Raw genomic sequence first — 23,961 nt, 5'->3', positions numbered from 1 at the left:
CAGGCATATGAAAAAAATGTTCAACATCCCTTATAATCAGGGAAATGCAAATTAAAACCACATTGAGATATCTTACACCAATAAGAATGGCACATATCAAAAAAACAAGCAACAACAAATTTTGGCAAGGATGTGGTGATAAAAGAACTCTCCTACATTGCTGGTGGGAGTCCAAACTGGTCCAACCACTATGGAAAGCTATCTGGAGGTTCCTCAGTCTACTAAAAATGGAGCTACCATATGACCCGGCAATTCCACTACTAGGGAACTACCCAAGGACACAAAAACATTGATTCAAAAGAACACCTGTACTCCTATGTTTATTGCAGCACTATTTACAATAGGTAAAACCTGGAAACAACCCAAATGCTCAAAAATAGATGACTAGATCAAGAAGATGTAGAATATATACACAATGGAATATTATTCAGCAATCAAAAAAGATAAACTTATGCCATTCACAGCAACATGGATGGAACTAGAAGGAATTATGCTCAGTGAAATAAGCCAGAAGGAAAAAGAAAAATATATGGTTTCACTTATAGCAGGAATATAGGGGAAGCAAATAAGACATCAGTGTAAAAAAATAATAATAGTACAAAACACAAAGCAAAAACCGGCAATTATAAATCAGAGACATACTGCAGGGGAGGAGGAGGGAGAGGGATCAGAGGGAGGAAGGGAGGAGCACAGGGGACTGAGGTGATGGTGCACGGGTGCCTTGGGGAAGGAAACTCTATGGGGACTACACCAGAGGGGGTGGGGGGGAAGCAAATATTGTTTAAAAATGAACAATGATGTAAAAAATAAAAAAAATTAATATATATAAAAAAAGAAATCTTTGAGGAGCCTCCCTGGTGGCACTTCATAGCAGCACTATGAAGCTATCTGCAGCCACTGCAGCACAAGTTCGATCCCCAGCCAGGGAGCTATCCACATGGCACAGCAGACCTCTTCTGTCTTGCCTGCTGCTCCTCTAAGCAGTGTATTTCAGTCAGTCTGCCTTTTCTGTTCCCCACTCTGTCTCTGGTGAATCTTCTCACCCCCTGTACCTCCGGCCTGTACCAAGTTCTTGTGTACATAAATAACTAAATGTTTAAAAAAAATCTTTTAAAAGATTTTAAACAATAGTGAATAAAGATATCTAAAATAGCATATAAGTTAAAAGAAAAAAGTTTTAAGAGTTGCTAAAACATTTTAATTAGCTATTTGTATAGTTTATACTTTGAATTTTAGACTAAGCATTTATATGCCAATCCTGTTAGCCAAAATTTCTTCTCCATCTTCTCTCTTAGGTTCCCTTATAAAATAACAAACACCTTGGGGCCTCCCCGGTGGCGCAGTGGTTGAGCGCTGGGTTGCGAAGCTGCCCGCAGCCTCTGCAGCGCCGGTTCGATCCCCGGCTGCTCCCTGGCCACCGGAGGAGGGTCCCACATGGCGCGCAGACCTCTCCTGCCGTCCGCTGCTCCCCTCAGCAGTGTACTTCGGTCCTTCTGCCTGCTCTGCTCCCCGCTCTGGCTCTGGTGAATTCTCTCACCCTCCCATGCTTCTGACTGTACCCAATGCTTGTATAAATAAATAAAAAATAAATCTTTTAAAAAAAATAAATAAAATAAAATAACAAACACCTTGAGATTTTTCTAAAGCATTTAGAATGACTTTAAATATCACTCAAAATTGATAAATATAACCTAAATTTCTTTTAGTATAACTGGAAAAAAGTAGACTTGTGGCAACAGCAGGAAACATAATAATTAAAATTAACAGCAGAGATTGTTTTACAACATGTAAACTGCCCAGCCATCTACCAAGTTATCTCTCCTCTGGTACCCAAAAAATTATTCCTCTGTCCTTAGAATTTTCTAAATTCCTTAGAGAATTTTGTGCTGTGCTTATTTCTCTCTTCTACATATTCTACCTGAGCCAAGTTATTTATTCAATATGACTTCGACTAACACTCAAATCTCTGCTCAAATCCGCTCCCTGGCCTTTCCTGCCTTACAAAAGCTCCTTCAATTAGATGTTATAAACTCAACAAGCTTTTTATTTATTCCTAATGCCAGCAAAAAACAGCATTTATTCAGTCTTTTAAATAGAAACCTGGGTCCTCTTTGACTGCTTCTCTTTCAGTCAAACCCTTTCAGTAACCAAGCCTACCCAATTCTATTGATATCTCCTAAACATCATATTAAGCCAAATATTTTTTATATTTTCCTTTATATTTTCCCATGATAAAAGAACCCACATTCACACAACAAATATTTTGGCTCAAATAAATGTATTAATGAGGAGATACAGATGAAAGCTAAATGCCCACTTTAACACATTCATTTATAAATGCTCTATCTATACTTAAGTCACATAAAATATATTTAGAAATACTGCTTTTCCTCATTTTTTAAAACAATTTCATTCTAACTTTTCCAGCTTGTGTTAGTTTCATCTGTTTTGACTTTACACACATAGCCACATGCTATAGGTAGTCACTGCTTTAAATATTCATTTTGTTAATTTACCACAACTTATCCATTCATTCTATTGCTGATGAACATTTGTATTATTTCCTTTGTGCTGTATTATAAACAACACTACTATGAACATTCTTAAATATGGAACAAGGTTCTTCAGAATACATATCTTACACAGAGGACCTGCCAGGGCATTCAGTTTATACTAAACTTTTTCTAAGTGGTCTTGCAATTTATATTCCTATTAACAGTGTGTAAAAGGCTCTTTAAAGTCTGACACATGGCTTTACACATAAATCATTTCTCTAAATTAATCCAAAATGACTGATTCTTTTCTTTCCAGTTTAATCCTTTCATACATGATTCTTTAAACTGACTTACCAAGATTAACATCTGGGAGTATCTTGTCAAGAAATTGTGTTTCTCCTCCATTGGGGGAGAGAAAATCTGCCAGAAGTTGACTATTACTCAGTTCTGGATGCTGCAAAAGTTTCTTGAATTAACAAAAAAAGGAAAAAAAGTTTAAAAATCTAGAAGGGTGATTACAACCTGCATATGGCTTTTTAAACCATGAAAACAATTTTAAATCCCCCAAATTTAACTTACATTCAGAATAATAACAAAAGTGCATTATAGAGAGAATAGCATAGCATAGCAGCCTCTGCGGTCGGACAGGAGTGGGTTTGAATTCTGGCTCTTCTGTTTGCTAGCTATATATAAATATATATATGAAACCTTAGAAAAATTCCTAAATTGGCCAAGAGGCAGTTTCCTCATCTGCAAAATGAAAATAACAATACTACCTGCTTTATGGTGTTGTTAATATGCAGGATTTAGCATAGTACCTGATACATAGAAAGGAAGATTAAACATAAGCTAATATTATTTCTGAATTTCTTAACTACAAAACAAGTATTACAATATCATACAACTTTAACAATTAAAAGAAACTACATGAAGTGTTTTGCAGGAAACTAAATGTGAAATTACTTGGAAAATATGTTGCTATTTTTGCAACACTATTTTCTTACGATATAAACTGATTTCTTATAGCTAATATTAACTGAGGCAGCTTCATAACTATGAAATCAGTCACAAAACTTTATGACTAGAAATCTAAATAAACAAAATATTTGCACTGCAACCTTTAACTCTCACATTGCCAGAAAATACTTCTTCTACGATAAAGTACTTCCACTCTTAGAATTCTTAGAATTAGTTCAAATAGTGAGTTCACTGTATCAACAAAGACACAGGCATATTCTGTATTCAAATATTCTTACAGTAGTTAACAGTTAATTCCCTTTTCAATTTTCATACTACTGAACGATTATATAGGGAACACTTCTGGGTTGAAATATTCAACAGTTCAATACAGGAAATATAATGTAAATACCTCTCTAGTGTTCTGAATGTTTTTAATTTAAAAAGTGCTTATTTTTTACTAGGAAGCATCCAAATTAACTAAATTAATATAATAAAAATACAAAATTCCATGCCCAAATGAAAGAGACCTTTACATAAATTACATAAAAGTATGTACTCTTTGGTTTTCTAACCTTAACTAAGGAAAGATGGTCATTTATTTTAGAGAAGTTTCAAATAAGTAATTTTTAACATGATTGAACTATCAATGGAAATAATATATCGATTACATTTTTTACATAATACAGTGTACACAGAAGTGAGAAAAATGGAACTGGATGCCAGGTGGTAAATGGTAGAGAGTTGGGAGAGCCCAAGGAAACTGCAAAAACATCAACAAACTACAAAGAGGGAAAAAAATGAAGAATAAAACAGGAGGGAAGATTCAATGTTCAGGAAAAAAAAAAAAAAAATATATATATATATATATATATATATATATATATATATATAAACAAGGGCCTCCTGGTGGCGCAAGGGGTTAGGCACAGCACTGTGAAGTTATCTGCAGCCTCTGCAGCATGAGTTAAATCCCCAGCCAGGGAAGTGACCCACATGGCATAGCAGACCTCTCCTGTCTCACCCGCTGCTCCCCTCAGCAGTGTATTTCAGTCAGTCTGCCTGTTCTGTTCCCACTCTGTCTCTGGTGAATCCTCTTACCACCCTCCTCCCCGCAACTCTGGCCTGTACCCCAGTTCTTGTATGCATAAATAAATATTTTTAAATGTTTTTAAATAAAATAAAACAAAAAATAAGATGAAAACAGCAAAACCTATCCAGCAGTCTTAGATTGCCTTTATCTTTCACACCAAGAGGTTTTTTTCTTGCTTCCTTTAACTTCCCATATTGCTTTCAATGTGCAAGTTAAGCCAACTAAACCCAAAACAAGACTTTCTTCTCCCTAATAATTCAGTAGTATGCTCTTGACAATAATTTATTTCCACATGAAAATAAACTTTAATATACACACAATATTTATAAAATAAAAATAAGTAGTAAATATGTACAAGAGAAAATTAAAATTAGAGAATGTTATGATTAGCAATGTTTTAAATTAACAGTGATATACCTGAAGATATTCCTGAAACTCTTCTCTCTTTGACTTTAAGAATTCATAATTTTTAGGGCCAATGATCCTCTTGGAAGGAAGCTGGGCATCAGGAAATGTGCCTGAAATTAATGTATATGAAACTTATTATTATGTTATCCCATTATTTTAAAAACTTAGCTTATACTTTATTATGGCAAATTCATATTCATAATGCTGCCTTGTAGAGATATGGCATTAACCTTTAGAGAACTGTGACAAAAATCACAGAGTTGCTAGTCAGAAGTCCAGACCAAAGAACTTGAGTCTATAGACATGCAAAATATCACTTTGACTCAACAACCACTCTTCACTGATACATTTTTACCTTCTATACTAGAGTAAAAGAGCTTCAAAAATGGATCATGAGATTATTTAGAAGGAGGTGAAATTCTACTAAACCAAATTTATTACTAAAGAGATATCTACTCCCTCACGGAAAAAAGAGATACCATTTTGCTAACGCTGTGTAAATTTTAAAACAAAATTTAAAAACCATGGACATGCTTTCTCAGATGGGGCTGACAATTTGAGAAATTTTAGTACCTAAAGGAAAAAAATTATTGGAAAGCCAACCAATTTTGGTTGATGCAGGATTTTAAAGTATGGAGATAAATTATATTCTCACAACACTAAGTCAAAAGGAAAAGTTGTCAAAGAAAGAACAAGGTAAAGAGAGCAATGTACCAGATTGGCAAAGGCAAAGACAGTATCATTTAAAGACAAACACAAACTCAAAAATCTAGGCAAACAATGCATCTTGTATTCTTTATCTTCTTATAATAATCTCCATATCCTGGGCTTTGCTTTTACAGCAGGCTAAACAACATTCCCTGTACTTAGCTCAGAACCAACCTCTATTTGGATGAAGGGCTACTCTGCAGAACTTTTTTAAAATAAAATGATTAAAAGACCACAAAAATCAGGGACCTCCCCAGTGGCTCAGCGGGTTGAGTGCAGTGCTGTGAAGCTGCCCACAGCTTCTGCAGCATGGGTTCTATTTCTGACTGCCCGGATGCCCACATGGCTCCCCTCAACAGTGCTCTCGGTCTGGGAGAGCAGTGCTTTCGGTCCATCTGCCTGTTTTCCTCCCCACTCTGTCTCTCGTGAGTCCTCTCACCCTCCCACGCCTCTGGCCTGTACCCCAGCTCTTGTATAAATAAATAATTTTTTTTTAAAAAAAAGACCACAAAAATCAAACTCACTAATTTTACAAGATGACTGGAAATACTTCTTAACTATAACCCTGATACTAACTAAAATAGACACAGGTGAAAGAGTGAGAAGTAAGGAAAAACTAAAAGAAAATTCTTGTTTTCTAATTACCCTCAACAGAAACATTCAGCTACAAGTTTTGTTTCTGTATCCAAGACTAAGCACTAAATCATAACATCTGCCATGGAAGATGTGGGCAAAAGAACAGAGCAACTCTGAAATGTCTGGTTTAAATTCTCTGCCACATCAAGATAAAATTAGTATTTAAAAAGCAATAAATGTGCACTATAAAAGCCTCAAAAGTATAAAATAAGCAGAAATAAGTGCACTCCTATTGCCAATGAGTATTCATATAAGTCAATTAGTTCTTTGGTAAAACAACTTTAAAACGTTATCTTGATTCAACAGCTTTTCATGTCAGTTAAATCTGATATATAATGTTTTATAGAAAAAAGACAACATACCATGAAATTCTGTTAGCTTTGATTCAAGTACATAGAATTCAAGGTATCTTCTATAGACAGACCAATGTTCAGGCTCATGCCCAACTGTAAATTGGATGAATACATACTGAGTAATAAATAATTTCACAAACTATTACCTAAAGGATGCAATATTTAAAACATTAAATATACAAATACAGAAATTATTCCAGTCTAACAATGTAGTATTTTCCCATTACATTAACATATTCTAATTTTTAATTAAATAGTAAAGATTAATAAAGTTCACCTACTTATGAAGTATAAATTTTTTCTACAACAGAATCACAGAACTTAAAAAAATTATGCAATTATGCTAATTTTTAAAATGTAGTGAAAATTATTTATTTCATAAAGATTTGTTGTCAATTTTTAGTCTCAATAATAAATATTTACCAATTTTCCAGAGCTATTACAATATAAAACAGTGCTGTCCAATGAAATTTTTTGCAATTATGAAAATGTTCTGTATTATCTGCACTAATATAGTAGCTATAAGCCATACATGACTATCAATCATGTGAAATGTCTAAGGAAATGAAACTCAATATAACTTAATTTTAATGGCCACATGTGGCTAAGTGACTACCAAATTGAATAGTATGAAGTAATGCTTTAAAGAATAAATCAGGGGGCCTCCCCGGTGGCACAGCGGTTGAGCGCTGGGTTGCAAAGCTGCCCGCGGCCTCTGCAGCGCCGGTTCGATTCCCCTTTGCTCCCTGGCCACCAGAGGAGGGTCCCATATGGTGCGCAGACCTCTCCTGCCACCCGCTGCTCCCCTCAGCAGTGTACTTCGGTCCTTCTGCCTGCTCTGCTCCCTGCTCTGGCTCTGGTGAATTCTCTCACCCTCCCGTGCTTCTGACTGTGCCCAGTGCTTCTATAAATAAATAAATAAATCTTTAAAAAAAATAAAATAAAATAAAATAACTTAGGTCAAGCTTCCTGTTCCAATCCCAGTACCCCCAACTTACTATATATATATATATATATATATATATATATATATATGACATATATATATATATATGACCTTGAAAAATAACCTCAGGGGCCTCCCAGGTGGCACAAAGGGGTAAGACGCAACCTATGAAGTCCTCAGCCACTGCCAGCATGAGTTCAATCCCCAGCTAGGGAGCAACCCACATGGTGCAGCAGACCTCTCCTGACTTACAGGCTGCTCCCCTCAGCAGTGTACTTCAATCTGCCTGTTCTGTTCCCCACTCTGTCTCTGGTGAATCCTCATAACCCCCCCACAGCTCTGGCTTGTACCCCAGTTCTTGTATGCATAAATAAATAAATCTTTAAAAAAAAAAAAACCTCAGTGTAAAATAGTTTGCTTAGACGTAGAATAATTATACCTATTACATAAAATGATCCACATAAAGCACTTTTGTACAATGTAGAACTCATAGAGTAAATGTTAGTGCAATTATTAGTGTTTCAGACCATTCCAGCATAAATTGGAAGTACACTGGACCAAGTCAACTAAAACCACAATCCCAAAGCAACACCTACTATACTCAGAAAAAAATCAACCAGTTATAGTCACAACCTATAAAGCAAATCCTATTTTTCTTTCCACCAATGCTTTTAAGAGATCTTATTATATTTAGTTTTGGTTTTTAAAATCCTGAAAGTGCTAGTTTCTATACAAGTAAAATCAAGTTAATAAATGATAGACTGTTACCCTCCACCTCATAGACATCACTTCCTAAGACATAATACTAACAATGAAAGTCTGCAGCATTATGGATGAAAACATCTTTAGAGTACAAGTTTTTAAGACTTTTTTTTTTTTTAATTTTTTTTTTTTTTATAGAGGCATGCTTTATTTATTTGTTTGCTGGTTTGTTTGTTTGTTTTGTTTATACATGCACTGGGTACAGTCAGAAGCGCGGGAGGGTGAGAGAATTCACCAGAGCCAGAGCGGGGAGCAGAGCAGGCAGAAGGACCGAAGGACACTGCTGAGGGGAGCAGCGGGCGGCAGGAGAGGTCTGCACGCCATGTGGGACCCTCCTCTGGTGGCCGGGGAGCAGACGGGGATCGAACCGGCGCCGCAGAGGCCGCGCGCAGTTTCGCAACCCAGCGCTCAACTGCTGCGCCACCGGGGAGGCCCAGTTTTTAAGACTTTTTAGTTTTTATTTTATGGCTAAATTGTCGAGTCAAAAATTTAAAAATACAGCACAAAACTTAAAGATAGTTGTCCAAAATGCAAAAAATAAAAGTATATTCCCAATATATTTAAAAATATGTATCATACAGTTTTTTAAAAGGAGATGAAGGCTACTACATGTTCATATAAATTCATTTATATTTACATCTAAAGAGTCAAAAAATTTAAATAATTTCCAGACAAACCAAATGAACAATGTAGGAAGAGTCGGATTTTAGGCACTGGACGCTGAACTCAGAAACTAAGTTCTTTGTTTTCATTCTTTCCAACACCTAAAGTACCATTCAGTAGATATGGCAGACAAAAGATGAAAACAAAACTATCTGAAACTTAAGTCAGACTACCAACAATGGTTTATACACCCATTACAATACTGAGATAGAACAGCAACTAGAAAGAGTGAACTAATAGCAACTACAGCAAAATCAACATTCATTCTGTACTACATAGACCAAGATGCTCCCTTAAACTTAACTACAATCAGAAAAAAATCATACCTAACTACTCTGACCACTTTTCATAGGCTTTATGTTCTTGAATAGGATAAGTTTCTGAGAAAAAAATGAAATGCAAATACTTTTTGAAAAATGAATAAGGAGAATTATTAGCTGATTTTCATACTATCTTCCTTCAAAACCATTTTCTGACACAACTTTACCCCTTTCTTTCCTCACAGATAGTTTCCTCTTCCTGAATCCAGCTCTATTTTTCTGCTGATCATTCCCAAAATGTGCACAACTTTGATGTGCTTTTGCTTATGCCAACTGTGCCACCTATTAGACAAAACCCAAGTTGATAACTATTTATCCATCCCACTAAGGATGCTTTTTACCTCCACTCCCTCTAACAGTTCACATCTGAAACAACCAAAAGAAAAAAGATAGGAAAACAAAGAAAATTTGTTAAGTTGTGATATTTTTATCAGTTCTATCACAACAATGGAAGAAGAGAAATGCAGTCTTAAATTAGTACAATACAGGACTCCCTGGTAGCACAAGGGGTTAAGTCTCAGCACTATCAGTTATCTCCAGCCACTGCAGCATGAGTTCGATCCCCCAGCAGGGAACTAACCCACATGGAGCAGCAGACCTATCCTGTCTCGCCCACTGCTCCCCTCAGCAGTGTATTTCCAGTAGATCTGCCTGTTCTGCTCCCCACTCTGTCTCTGGTGAATCCTCTCACCGCCTGGTACCTTTGACCTATACCCCAATTTTCATATGCATAAATAAAAATAAATCTTGAAAAAAATTAGCACAATCCTTGATAAAGTGCATTAATAGTAGTCAAAACTAAATTTAATGCCTAATAATGATGGCAACAAAACCATTTAAAAAACATGATATAAAATGTCTTGGTGGGTTGTCAGTTATCTTGCAGGTATCTACTCAGTAAGTATTGATTCAACAAATTAGGTGACTGGTAACAGAGATAACCAAGAAAATCCTAAGTTTTCATTCAATATTTTGCTCTGGACACTTGTTTTATATTGCAGTGACACTCAATAGTTAGAAATGGCAAAATGTTTATCACTTCTGGTAAAGACAGTGGGCATCTTTTAAAAAAGGTATTCATAAAGCTTCCTACCTGCTCTTCTATCATTTCTTTCAACATCAATACAAAACACAGGTATTCTCTCCTTTTTCTCCTTCCTTTCAGATGAGGAATCTTCAAAAAAGTCTACATACGGAATACTAATTTTCCATGCAGCAAGGTTTCGGGGAGTAGTAGGTGTGCTCACAGCTTCCACTGGTGAATCATCCTCCATTACAACAATACCTTCTTCAATCTGGAAAATAATTAACGTAACTTCACTATTATACATCCAGAACCTTTAGACCTATAGCAAAAGAGATACAACTCCAAAGTGTCATGCTCATATAAATTCTATAAATTTCGTATTTTGAAATTAGGTGACATTGAATTTTCTACTGAAAAACTAAAGACAAAAAATTAAAATTAATGTTACTAGCATCAACTACAAGTTTTATATCACCTATATATAAAAACAAATAGACACTTCAGAGATTTTGAAAAAGATGCTAGAAATCACAAATATAAAAAAATTTAACTCTGGTAATAAGAAACAAAAATTATATACTTTTCATTTAGGAATGTAAAATTTTTCAGATGACAACAGCCACTGATGGAGACTAAACAAACACACTGGACCTGTGATATACTACTGATTACAAAGTACATCAAGTAAAACCCTTCTGGAAAGTGTTGTGGCAATACTTATTTATAAGAAGTCATAAAACAATTCCACCTTCTGGGAATTTATTCTAATGTAAGTATTTATTGCAAATAAAAAATTTTTAACTGTGAAAAAGGCACAGACATAAACATATTCACTACAGCATTCAAAAATATAAAGTTGGAAAGAAGGCCTAAAAGGGAAAACTACCTCTATAAAATTGAGATTGTTTTTCATCTCTTAGCTTCTAGAATTTCAAGTGTTTAAAATAAGCCACACTATATGGTAAAACAAGCCATAGAGAAGGGGGGGGGGGGAATGCTATATTTAGATCTAAAAAGGAAAAAGTCTTAATATTTTTTCTATTTAAACTACTATGAAGAAATCAGAACCTCCTTAACAAACTCATCAGTTTGTGGTGAGACAAAGTTGAAATAAAGGGATGAAGAGGAAATGGATTTATTTACTCCTTTCCCCACTTCCTTCTCCTAATCCAACTGCTACTATTCATTCCTTTCATACCCAAGTCAGTAAATTTCTTCAAGCCAAAGTCTATGTCTTAATTATCTTTTTATCCCCAGTGCTTTGAGGCATTAAAAGGCAAAATCAGGATGCAGACTCTCTGCCAATGAAGATTTGCTTAATAAATGAAAAGGACAAACAAGACACTATCTGCCTTTATGGAATTCACTAATTTACAGAGCAGAAATGATAAAACATATACTTTCAAGCATCTGTGGTACTCTGCTTTACCATATGACCTAAGGGAGGCACAAAGAAGGGAATGCTTAGATTTACTTGAAGACACAGGTCAGAGTTTATGAAGAGCAGCTGAACTGGGAAAGTATGAATTTTCTACGTCATTGAAGGATGGCCATTTCAAACAGAACAGCATGTGCAAAGTTACAGAGAAATAAAATAGCATGGAAGGTATAATGTGCATATAAATCAACTGTGGAGCTTTTTAAAATGCAAGTAACTGAGATTCTATATTTATAGCATGCTCCCAGGTGCTGCTGATCTACAGATCACAATTTCCGTGGCAAGAGGGTTAGGACACCTATTAAAAAAAAAATCCATGTGTCTGGGTCCTATGGTTGGAAAGAGCTAACATCCTGATGTTATGAAGTAAAAGCTTAAGCAAAAGGTAGCAAATTGCTTGACTACTAGAAGTAACTCACTTTAATAGAAACCATTCTTCCTTAGTAAGTAATGACTAATGCTCAAGAATTGTAAAAATTATGTAAGTACCACGATGAAATGATACTAATGAAAGAACGGAGAAATCAAGGAAGTCTAAAGTAAGATGGAGAGGGAAAAGAACAAGTGAGCATATCCAGGTTTTTATGCCATAGTAAGTTTAGGGTTATACATTTAATTAAAGGATTTTTACTTACAAAGTCATCTTCACCTTCAGTTAAACCATAATTAGGCAACATAGCTCCCTCCATTGTAGTGCTCTTAAATACTCCTTTAATTTTGCTACCTATTCTGCTGATTCCAAATGATTCTCCTCTTTTCTGTGTGCTCCTAAATATTAAGTAAAAGTGTATCAATTACACAATAAATTATCACAACAGTCTAACTTACTGATAATTAATAAAGAAAAAATAGTTGTGAAAAGGGTAAACTAAAGATACAGTTAACCGTTTGGAGCTCTCAGTCATAGATTAAGTCTCAACATCTCCGAAGCTAAAAGTGACAGAGCATTTAAATTAAAGGGATGAACAAATTGGACAACATTAATTAATACACATTTGAAGCTTTTACAAACTTTAAAACATTAGCTAACCTGAAATGTTCAGAAGATGAGAGCCCCCTAGTGGAGGCTGCCATACATAACAGAAAATATTTAAGAACAGTGTTCAGTACAGAATATCCAGTTAGAACTGTACTGCTAAAATGAAATAGTGTTACAGAAGAAAATATGAAACTTCTCAGTTTTCACTTTTAGAACAGAAAACAAAAAGAATTCTGTCCTCTATGACTGATGTTTATGCAAAATTCAACTTTACAATCACATACTCAAAAAAGATACAAAGTATAAAATACAACTTACTTAACTTCAGTGTAATTATAAAAAAAAAAGTAAAATGAGAGGAGTTTAAGCAATTATGTGTAGTAAAGCAAGTCAGAATGACAAAGACATACATTGGACATTTGCAAAGCAGATGATTCAACAAAGCAGAATACTTATAAAAACTAGCAGACACTAATAAGCTAAGTAAGATTTCAGACCTTAAGAGGGAGAAGGAAGGGAGGGAGGGTCAAGCGGGAATAAGGAATAGTGGTGGGGGAAAAATAGTAAAAGAAAAAAAAATACCAAAGGAAGGGTTAGCAATGAGTATAAAGATAAAAGCAAACGCAGCCCTCAGAAGCAGCCTGCTCTGCCATATATTAAATGCGGGTTATAAAATTTTTTCGAAAGTAAATTTATAAAAGCAGAAATATCTGGAAAACAACAACAAAAAATCAAAAAACAGCAAAATTTTATCCCATTATTGTTTACTGTCCCATTTTCAGCAAATAAAAACATAACTTTTATCCAATTTAAAACTCATGCTTACTATGTAATAGTGTTATTATAATAGATACCCAAGTAAAAATTACTGTTGTCAATTTGTTTTGAATGTTTAATTTAATGGATAGCTATTATTCTACAAGCAAAATTTACTTATTTATTGAAATAATGTAATAACTATTAAGTAAAATGAAGTTTCAAATATACCAGGTATACAGTGACATGTGTATTAATATTTTACACATCTGAGGAGCAAATCAAATTCATTTTAAAACTGGGAAAAGTCTAATAATAATAAGAGCAGAAAGAAGACTTGAACTAAATTATTATTTTATTTAAATAAGCATGCAATTAGTGCTTCTTAAAAATCCAGAATTGTAAACACAACTCTGATAGAAGAAAATGTTTCTAAAATCAATATGAAAATGTTGACAAATTATTGTTAAAGTCTTAGACTCTAGATAGGTTAGTTTAGTCTTGGGAATTTATAGGGATTACAAAACAATTGAGCTTTTAAAAATGACATTTTAAAAATATCTAGTAATTACATCCAGAGATACAGAATATCATACTTCTTTACTTAAAAAAATAGGTCTTTAAACACAATTTTAAAAGTAATTTAGCAAAGTCATAACAAGAGTCAATAACCATGAAAAATCAGACATTGACATTATCATTTTAATTTTATACTGACATTTTAATTTTGTGATGCCATTTCAAAAAGGAGATATCTAAAATCAAAGTGGAGGTTAATTTTTTTTAATATTCCTAATGGCTGATATAAAAGCAATAAAAGCAGAGTGCTTCATTTTTTTCCTTTTAGTTGTATTTAGTTTGTATTGGGTATACTTTGTAGACTTAAACAGATAATGAATGCTGAAAAGAAGCACATGCTCTCTCAAGACTTACCGAAAATCATCCAAACTTAGGCTACCTCTGCAATAACAGATGTATGAAATTATATTAAAAAGGGAGGGAGAGAAAGCCCAGAATTAAACACTTTAGAACACAAAACAAAATTCCAAAAATTGAAAAGTTACACAAATAGATAGTATTTATCTTTGCAAAGGGAAGAAATTTTTATGACTAACAAGATGAAGGTAAGAGAAAGCACAATGGCTAACTGGTTTGGGAGATACAAATTCTAGTTCATTTTTTAAAGTTCTGAAAAACTCGGTATGTTGGGAAATAACTGCATTTTTTGTCCTCATTTAGGTATATAATTTGTTTGATATAGTAAAAAGTATGTAGAAATTAGGTCACCAAAACACAAAAAACAAAGTTGTATTTTTCAACATTTCCAACATACATGTTTCACACATTTTTATTTCAAATATTTTTTTAAAGATTTATTTATTTATGCATACAAGAACTGGGAATAGGCCAGAGATGCAGGGGGTGAGAGGATTCACTAGAGACAGAGTGGGGAACAGAACAGGCAGACTGACTGAAATACACTGCTGAGGGGAGTAGCAGGCAAAAACAGGATAGGTCTGCTTCGCCATGTGGGTTTCTCTCTGGCTGGCCAGGGATCGAACTCGTGCTGCAGAGGCTGTGGATTGCTTCAAGGTACTTAACCCCTTGTGCCACCAGGGATGCCCCTACTTTCGGTATGTTTTAAAAGTATGATTTAAGCTACAGATATTTTTTAAAGTATGATTTAGATTTCTGTCCCTTTTCTCCTGAATAAACTTCTTCTCTAAACAAAGAAAAAATAAAGTATGATTTAAGCTAAAAGATGCCAAAGTATTTTTTAAGTTATGCTTTCAGTATGCAATGAAACAGAACATTAATATGCATTAAAATTCTACTTTTAAAATGTAGATAAAATTTTAATACATTTTAATACTTTTACAATGTAGATAAAATCTATGAAATTTTATATTTTTTAAGTTATTTAGCTGCAAATCAGCAAAGCCACTGCAAATTTTCAGTGAAAGGATGTTAAGAAATCTTTACTTATCCTATATAGTTAAATGGTCATGAAGTATCACAGAAGCAAAGTGCTGACAAGACTGACAGTTACTATTAAAGTCAGGTCAAAATACAGAAAAACATACTTTAAAAAGACAATAATTATTACCCAGAAAAAGAAGAATCCACATTTTCTTTCTGTATATTATATATTTTAATGCCAGCAAAATTATGCTTTAATGTGTTGAAAACAAGTTGTTCGCAAAATGGCAAAGAAATTATGATCCTGCCTTACATTTAGCCACTCAGCAGACTGCTTCCTTTGAAAGGGTCCTATCCAAGAGGAGCTTTAAGCTCAATATCCTACTTCTGTTAACTTTCTTTAGGTCATTTAACTGCACACTGATATTTCCAGAGTCAGAAAGAAAAGGGAGAAAAGTTCTCTACTTTTGTAACCATTAAACACTAGAATGAGTACTCTCTGGGGGTTAAAAAACAAAAACAAAAACAAAAAAACTACTGTCTAAAACTGAGTTATTTGGGGATTTCATTTATGCATGCAGCCTATAGTCTCCAATAAAGAGGTGATCAAGCTCTAATATGCATTAATCATGAGATTAATAAGACAATGGTATATATCTTGTTAACTTTTCTATATGAACATCAGACGTTTTTGGGTTATATGTAGTACATGTCTACAATTAATAAGAATATCTTGTTTATTAATGTAGCAATGAACCACATACTCAGAGAAAAATCACAAATAATTAGACAATGATGCCAGCACAGAATGAAAACTACAAAATACAAAAATAAAACATACACATGATTGAATACACCTACCTGTTGAATTTTGAATTGCGTGTTGGTGATTCTGCACCTCTTAAAAGTTGTCTGAAATACTTCAAAAATAATTATGACTTATTAAACTAAAATTTGATAATGAAATGTATTACTTTACCTTAGTTCTTTTCAGCTTAAAGAAAATATTATTTAAATCCAGTGAATAAAACCATAGTCAAGTAAAGTAAGGGTTAAAATATTGCAAATGGAGATGCTGAGGAGATTTATTTCCACTGCTCTGTAAATGAGGAATATACAGAAGTATGGAGTTTCTATATCAGTACTACAAAGCCACTCAAGCATATGGCAAGTAGGATAACCAATTTGGTCACGATATAACTAGTCACATATACACTAATGTTGTTTTCACATATACACTAATGTTTTGGTATTGAGAATTGTTTTAAAATTAACTTCTAATCTTAAATTATATAGCAAAAACAAGTATTCACTTTCTTAATTCATGTTCTATCTTTCTGTTAATTATTGAATCATTCATCAAACAACAACAAAATCACTATTAAATTTTAAAGCAAAATCTACAAACAAAATTAATATTTTGACATACCTCATCACTGTGGCAGAACATAGGGGTAAATACATTCTCCAAGAGAGAAAGTACATGCTCATATGCTTCAAAAAGACATCTCATAGTTTGAAGTTTCACAACATCTATATAAGGTCCTTCAGCAACTATTTCAAAAAATTACATTGTAGAAATTTATGAAAAGCATAAATACATTATATATGGTTTAAAATTCATGACAATAAAAGAGCAATCCAAAGTCCCACAATTAATCCTAAAATTATGTTTTACAGAAACTCCACTGTAAGGTACAGAAAACGCATAAGGATAAATAATAACAACCAAGTTTCAACCAGGCAAGTGTTAGTTATATGAATTATGAATACATGTCTTCCTCAAAACTTAAGTCTACTTAGTAAAACAGAATAATGGCTGCCTATGTATCTCAAACAGCTACTGCAATAACAAATAAGAGATACAACTGAAAATTTTGAAAGATCTATAGCATTCACTCTCATATTTGACTTACTTTTCTTAATCTCTTCTACAATGAAGGGATCAAATCGAATTTTGTCAATACTTTCATCTAAACAATATGTTTTATATATCTTCTGCAACTCCTCGTGAAGAGACAACATTTCATCATTTGATAATTCTGGTCGCAAAATTCTATCATTGAATTCCTCTGGCAAGTCATGAAAGAGTAAGAGAAAATGAATTATTTTAATATAAAACTATTCATGAGAACTTCCTGTGCTCAGACTAATTATAATCAAAATTAAAAGCAGCAATTATAAAAAAAATCTCATTGTAAGCATTCTTAAAAGATTTAATTGGAAGTAAAATAACTTCAAATCAAAGAGAAACAACCACATGCTTTATATACCAATAAAAAGTATATAAATATTTGCATAGCAATACAAATATTCTAAAATTTGAAACAGTAGACACATTTTTAAAATTTTCTTTAAAGAACATATTAAATTAATTTATACCAAGGATCTTTGATTTTGAAATCTGATTCTAAGTAGCAATGAGAACTAAGACATTCTTTAGTTCCAGCTAATGTTTTTAAACAATATTTCCTTCCATCATGGAGAATACAGACTAGTGATAGATGAAACTGAGATTCTGAATAAACAAATCTTTTTTTCTAAAATGACAAATGGTAATACAGGATAATGAAAATATTGCATGCCCTGTTTTTATTACAGGAGGGTTAGTATGGAGTTTACCCCTGAATTATTAATTATCCAAACTGAAGCACAGAGAGAAAAGGAATAAAAAAAAAAAGAAACAGAATATATAAGATCTGTAAGATGACAGCAAATTTATACAACTGGAGTCTCAAAAGGAAATGACAGAGAAAAGGAAGCAGAATATTTGAAGAGATAACACCCAAGAATTTTCAAAAATGATAAAAGACACCAACCTATGTATCAGAGAATCTTAGAAAATTCCAAATCAAATAAAGTGTATATTACAGTCAAACTGCTAATAGACAAAGAGATAAAAATGTAAAACCAGCTAGGAATAAAAGTGATGTATTATATACACAGGAGAACAAATATGAATGGAAGCTAATTTCTCATGAGAAACAATGGCATTGTCCAAAGGATAGCAGAAAAATGCCTTCAAATAGCTGAAAGAAGAAACTGTCGACCTAAAATTCTAGGTAGGGAAAATTCTATATGCAGTAAAAAATATCCTTAAAAAATGAAGACAAAATAAACATCTTTTCCAAGCAGACAAAAGCCAAGAAAACATATCCAGAAAATAAGAAATGTGGACAGGATTTCTTTCAATAGAAGGGTTCTGCAGAAAGGAATAAAGAGGTATAGAAATGTAAATATGCCAATAACTAAAACTGGCACACAAAGTATGTGTTCCATTTAAAGAAGAAATAACAATGTACTGTGGGGTTTATAGCCTACACAGAGTTAAAACATATGATAAAAAGCACAACAGGCAATAGGGGATAATTTGAAGTATACTTAGATTGTTCTTAAAGCAGGAGCAATCAGTTAAAATATTTTTAACTGAACACTATTATAAGTAAAAGGTGCACAGTATAAGCGATTTCTGACCAACCACTTTTAAAAAGAAGAAAAAGAGAAACATAGAAAGTAAACAGAGAAGATAAAATGGAATAAAATACTTATATATTTGAAAAAGTATTCAATACCATTCATCATCAGAGAAAAGTAAATTAAAAAACCAGATATCACTAAAATTGCTAAAGTTAAAAAGATAAACAGGGGGACCTCTCAGGGGGCACAGGGGTTAAGTCTCAGCACTATCAAGCTATTGCCTGCCACTGCAGCATGAGTTTAATCCCTGGCCAGGGAGCTACCCACATGGCACAGCAGACCTCTCCTGTCTCGCCCACTGCTTCCCTCAACAGTGTATTTCAGTAGATGTGCCTGTTCTGCTCCCTGCTCTATCTCTGGTGAATCCTTTCACCCCCACCCCCACCCACACCTCTGGCTTACACCCCAGTTCTTGCATGCATAGATAAAAATAAATCTTAAAATAAATAAAAAGATAAACACTGCCAAGAGTTCTGGTTAAGATGTGGAGCAACTAGAACCCGCACACATAATTAGGAGTAAAACAGCACAACTACTTGGGAAAACAATTTGGCAGTTTCTTATAAAACTAAATACACACACACACACACACACACACACATTATGACTGGGCAATTCTACTTCCAGTTATTATTTATATGCCCAAAAAAGAGCCCTGTACAAAAATGTTCACAGAAGCTTTATTTATAATAGCTCAAAAATGGAAGCACTGCGGCTATCCATTCACAAGAAGAGATAATTTTAACATATTCATGCCAAAGACTATAACTAAGCAAAGAGCAAACTACTGATCCATACAATAACAGGGATCAATTCACAAAAAAGCATTATACTGAATGAATGAAGGCAGGCACAAATGAATACATACTATGTGATTCTATTTACATAAGGAAAACATACAGCAAAACTAATCTGTGGTTAGAGAAGTAAGATCGGTGATTACTTTGGCATGAGTGGAAGCAGGGATGATCATTTGGAAAGAACCCTAGAGGAACTTTCTGAGATGAAAGAAATGTACACATTTGTCAAAATTTATCAAACTGTACATTTAAGTTTTGTAAGTTTCACCATATAACTTATATCTCAATTTTTAAAAAGTGGTATTTAAAAAAAGACATTATTTGCATTTAAAAAAATGAATCTTTTCACAGCTTGTCCACAAAGTTTCTCATAAAATCCAATTGTGCAAGTTGTTATAGAGCTTTTACAGTCAAACTAAAATATTTTTACAGTGGATTTAATAAAAATAATCGTTCGCAAAAACTATGATAGAGTACTATTAATATGGGCTAACAACTGGGTCTTTAATACATTTCCATTATAAAGAACTTTTAGTGCTTCTTTTCTGCTAATAGGATTTTACTGAAGTCAGTTATAGATTATGTCCCAATATGAAAAGGAGTGGACACTTGAGAGGAAATTTATAGGTGCTTTCAGAACGTGGATAGATGACAACTACAACATTGCATCTGATCTAACTATTCAAATACATTAAACATTTTTAAATGATTCTGGTAAAGTACACAGGTAAGTCTCACCCACAGTCAGACAAATTTGCAACACATGCACCGCTCCTTCTTGTTTCAAAAAGTTCATAAAACGAAATAAGAGATCTTGTTGCTCCCTGATTTGCTTCAATTCTAACTTCAGCACCTGATTATAATATAGGAGAAAAGTAAGTTAAGGCTCTAAAAATATGTCACAATATCATTTATATCAAAAGTAATATAAGTCAGGCCTCCCTGGTGGCGCAAGGGGTTAAGCACCGCACTATGAAGCAATCTACAGCTCTGCAGCACGAGTTCAATCCCCGACCAGTCAGGGAGCAACCCACATGGCGAAGCAGACCTCTCCTATCTCACCCACTGCTCCCTTCAGCAGTGTATTTCAGTAAATCTGCCTGTTTCCCGCTCTATCTCTGGTGAATCCTCTCACCCCCCTCCGCATCTCTGGCCTGTACCCCAGCTCTTGTATGCATAAATAAATAAATCTTAAAAAAAAAAAGTAATATAAGCTGTTGCTGGAATACTTACAGATGGCTTTTTATTTCTGGGTTCTGCAAATTTCTGCAAGAATGGAACCAAAGGGGAAGGTGGTTCAGTTGCTTTTTCAGGCTTTGAAGAAAGAGAATTAATTTAATAAAATTGTAATTTTATTTGACAGATATGAATCAAAATTCAATGCAATCTGAAGTGTTTTCTAATATGTTCAATACTCAACTGGACTTTTATCCATGAAGATGAGAAGTAAATGATTCACAGTATCCTAATGGAAAATAACAAACAATGATCAAAATAACTCCATAACTGTATTCTATTAGAATTCTCAAAGCTTTTTATCATATCACAAAAGTTTCTGGAAAAATGCAACAGTAAAGCATCTGCATGTATGTAATACAGAGGGACTTTTAAAAAATCCACAATGAAGGGTCTTATCTTTAGTAAAAATGAGAAAATAAAAGTTAATATGACTGGTACACAAAATGTTTATGAATTAATCCCTTTCTTCAAAATTTTACTAGCTCCAAAGTAAAAGCTACTCAAGTATTCATCAATGTATTGATGTGTAAGAAACATGTAGTATACAACTACAGTGGAATATTATTCAATCTTAATGAAGGAAATATCGACATATGCTGCAACACTGATGAACCTTGAAAACACCAAACCCTGGTGGTTGCCAAGGATTATGAGGAAGGAGGAATGGAGAATTATTGTTTTATAGGTACACAGTTTCAGTTTTGTAAGATGAAAGTTCTGGAGATGGGTAGTGGTGACTATCGCATAATAATATGAATGTACTTACTGATACTGAACTGTACATGTAAAAATTTTTAAGAGGGCAAATTTTATTTTTAAAAGGGGTAAATTTGGCATGTATTTTACCACAATTAAATAAAAAGAAGTTTGTTTAATCTTACTGGATCAGCCAGGAAATCCAAAGAAGGAAGGAACACTGATCCAGAAAGGATTTCTCTTAAAAGTAAGGTCAGGGATCTGAAAAAGAAACATTAACTGTGAATGTTTAGTGATTTACATCCGTTCTTAACTAGGGATCTTGTTAAAATGCAGACCATAATTCAGTAGGTCTAGAGCATACCCTGAGATTCTCTACTTCTAACAAACTCCCTAGTGATGCTTATGTTTCTCGTTCACAGACCACACATGGAGTCCACAATTGACTACAAAAGAACACTACTTAACAGAAAAAAACACATATCTTTTGCAAGAGAGACTTAGGGAAAACACTAGAACATACTTCCTGCCTTGCAGTATTTAAAATATTCAACATACTTTTAAATTAATGTTTAAAACTAAAATGTTTAATAGTATAATTATTTTAGTAAATATAATTAAATACATAAAATAAAATACTAACAGTTATAAAAATTAAAATGTCAAGGCAATATTCAAAGTATATCACTAAAAACAAGCAACGGTTTCTCTGCTGAGAAGTACTAGGGTAAGAGTAATGAGGTGACCTTATGGAATAAGCTAAGCATGCTACTGCCAGCGCAGGGAGGAAAGAGTAGAAGGACTAAATTATTCTTCCCAGTCGGACAGTTTAAAAGTCAAACTTGTCTTATAGTTGGTTCAAAGTGTTTCTGCCAATGAGTAATAACATACAATTCTCAAAAGAGACAGTAAGCGGGCCTCCCTAGTGGCGCAGCGGGTTGAGCGCAGCGCTGTGAAGCTGTACGCAGCTTCTGCAGTGCCGGTTCAATTCCTGGCCAGCAGGGGAGATACCCACATGGTGCAGCAGACCTCTCCTGTCTTGCCCGCTGCTCTCCTCAGCAGTTTTTTCAGTCAGTCTGCCTGTTCTTTTCCCCACTCTCTCTCTGGTGAATCCTCTCCTGCGCCTCTGGCCTGTACCCCAGTTCTTATATAAATAAATAAATCTTAAAAAAAAAGAAAGACAAACAGTAAGCAAGTAACAAGTACAATGATCTCGAATAAGAAAATTATTTTTATTCATATTTATCTGTGATTTCCTAAGATCAATTCTAAGAAAAAATTCTAAACAAAACACCTAACAAAAAAAAATAAATCAGTACACCTAAAATAGCATTTTAGGACCTCACAAATTACATATCTTAAGTGAAAAATTATTCATATCATAGGCTTACCTCAAAGTTTAGTGTACTCTTATTACGATCAAGAATAGCAATATACATATGGCATAACATGCAAATACTGCCATGACATTTTCCAGTCTATTTATACCTGCAGTCTGTTGCTTTAGGAGGCAAAATATAAGGAAAAAGTAGTTCAGTAAGTTTCCTTAAATAGTGCAATTCATCTCTTCGACTCCTCAAAGCCACATGAAGCTCTGGACCATACTCTTCTAAAGCGGCTTGCTGTAAAAACTCTGTATTTTCTACTGTAAATACAAATTTTTAAAAAATGAAAGAAGTTAAACAACAATAAGTAACTTCAACCATTTCTACTAACAAATAGAAAATCATTCAATCTAGTCATTCCTTTCCTAGACTTCTCTTTCTAATATATATTGTAGAGGGAAATTCTTCACAAATAGAATACAGAGAGTAATTTCCTTTTTGCATAAAGCTTTTTTATATTTTGCAATAATTTGATAAAAGGATTCCTCCCCTCCAACAAATAAGAATTTAAACTCATGTCATTACAAATTATATTAACAAGATGAGTGTTTTCTAAAAAATTGGGGGGAACAGTAGAAAACATCTTTCTGTAACACAAATATCACATGTTATATCTTATTCATCATCAAATACAAAAATCCCTTCTTAATACTCCTTATTTTCTCTGTTTTTACATAAAAATCATTCAGGTAACCTTTCAAAGCAAATATGGTATAGAAACTGGCTTCCTTGGTTAAGTTCTGTGTATTCCACCTAGAACATAGGACTGAAGAGATACAGAACTATATAAGGCAGAAGTACATGGATACACAGATTACTTAATAAACAGTTGATCATGTTACATTAACAGAAATTTTTCTTAAAAGGTAAAGCATTAAAATAGTATTTTAAGGGCCTCCCCAG

The 23,961-nt window shown here is 33.7% G+C and overlaps 1 protein-coding gene across 12 annotated transcripts in view; it reads right to left on the bottom strand.

Moving 5' to 3' along the window:
• The window catches only part of SNX14 (sorting nexin 14), a gene marked incomplete at its 5' end in the record, with an annotated part of 52,611 nt that overhangs the window by 9,437 nt on the left and 19,213 nt on the right, over nt 1–23,961 (bottom strand). For 7 of the 12 annotated variants that reach the window (XM_084228048.1, XM_084228052.1, XM_084228050.1 and 4 more), the window contains 14 exons: nt 2,850–2,961; nt 4,963–5,063; nt 6,660–6,743; nt 10,435–10,636; nt 12,442–12,574; nt 14,475–14,501; nt 16,323–16,381; nt 16,891–17,015; nt 17,378–17,533; nt 20,477–20,591; nt 20,972–21,052; nt 21,159–21,203; nt 21,859–21,934; nt 23,162–23,318. In XM_084228048.1, coding sequence (XP_084084174.1) covers nt 2,850–2,961; nt 4,963–5,063; nt 6,660–6,743; nt 10,435–10,636; nt 12,442–12,574; nt 14,475–14,501; nt 16,323–16,381; nt 16,891–17,015; nt 17,378–17,533; nt 20,477–20,591; nt 20,972–21,052; nt 21,159–21,203; nt 21,859–21,934; nt 23,162–23,318 — 1,473 coding nt within the window. The remainder of the gene's footprint in view (nt 1–2,849; nt 2,962–4,962; nt 5,064–6,659; nt 6,744–10,434; nt 10,637–12,441; nt 12,575–14,474; nt 14,502–16,322; nt 16,382–16,890; nt 17,016–17,377; nt 17,534–20,476; nt 20,592–20,971; nt 21,053–21,158; nt 21,204–21,858; nt 21,935–23,161; nt 23,319–23,961) is intronic. The other 5 variants (XM_084228054.1, XM_084228051.1, XM_084228059.1 and 2 more) reach the window with 2 other exon arrangements.

Source organism: Talpa europaea (genome assembly GCF_964194135.1).
Source record: "Talpa europaea genome assembly, chromosome: 2".
In the NCBI taxonomy this organism is placed as follows: Eukaryota; Metazoa; Chordata; class Mammalia; order Eulipotyphla; family Talpidae; genus Talpa; species Talpa europaea.
This window is presented reverse-complemented; position numbering and strand designations above follow the sequence as displayed.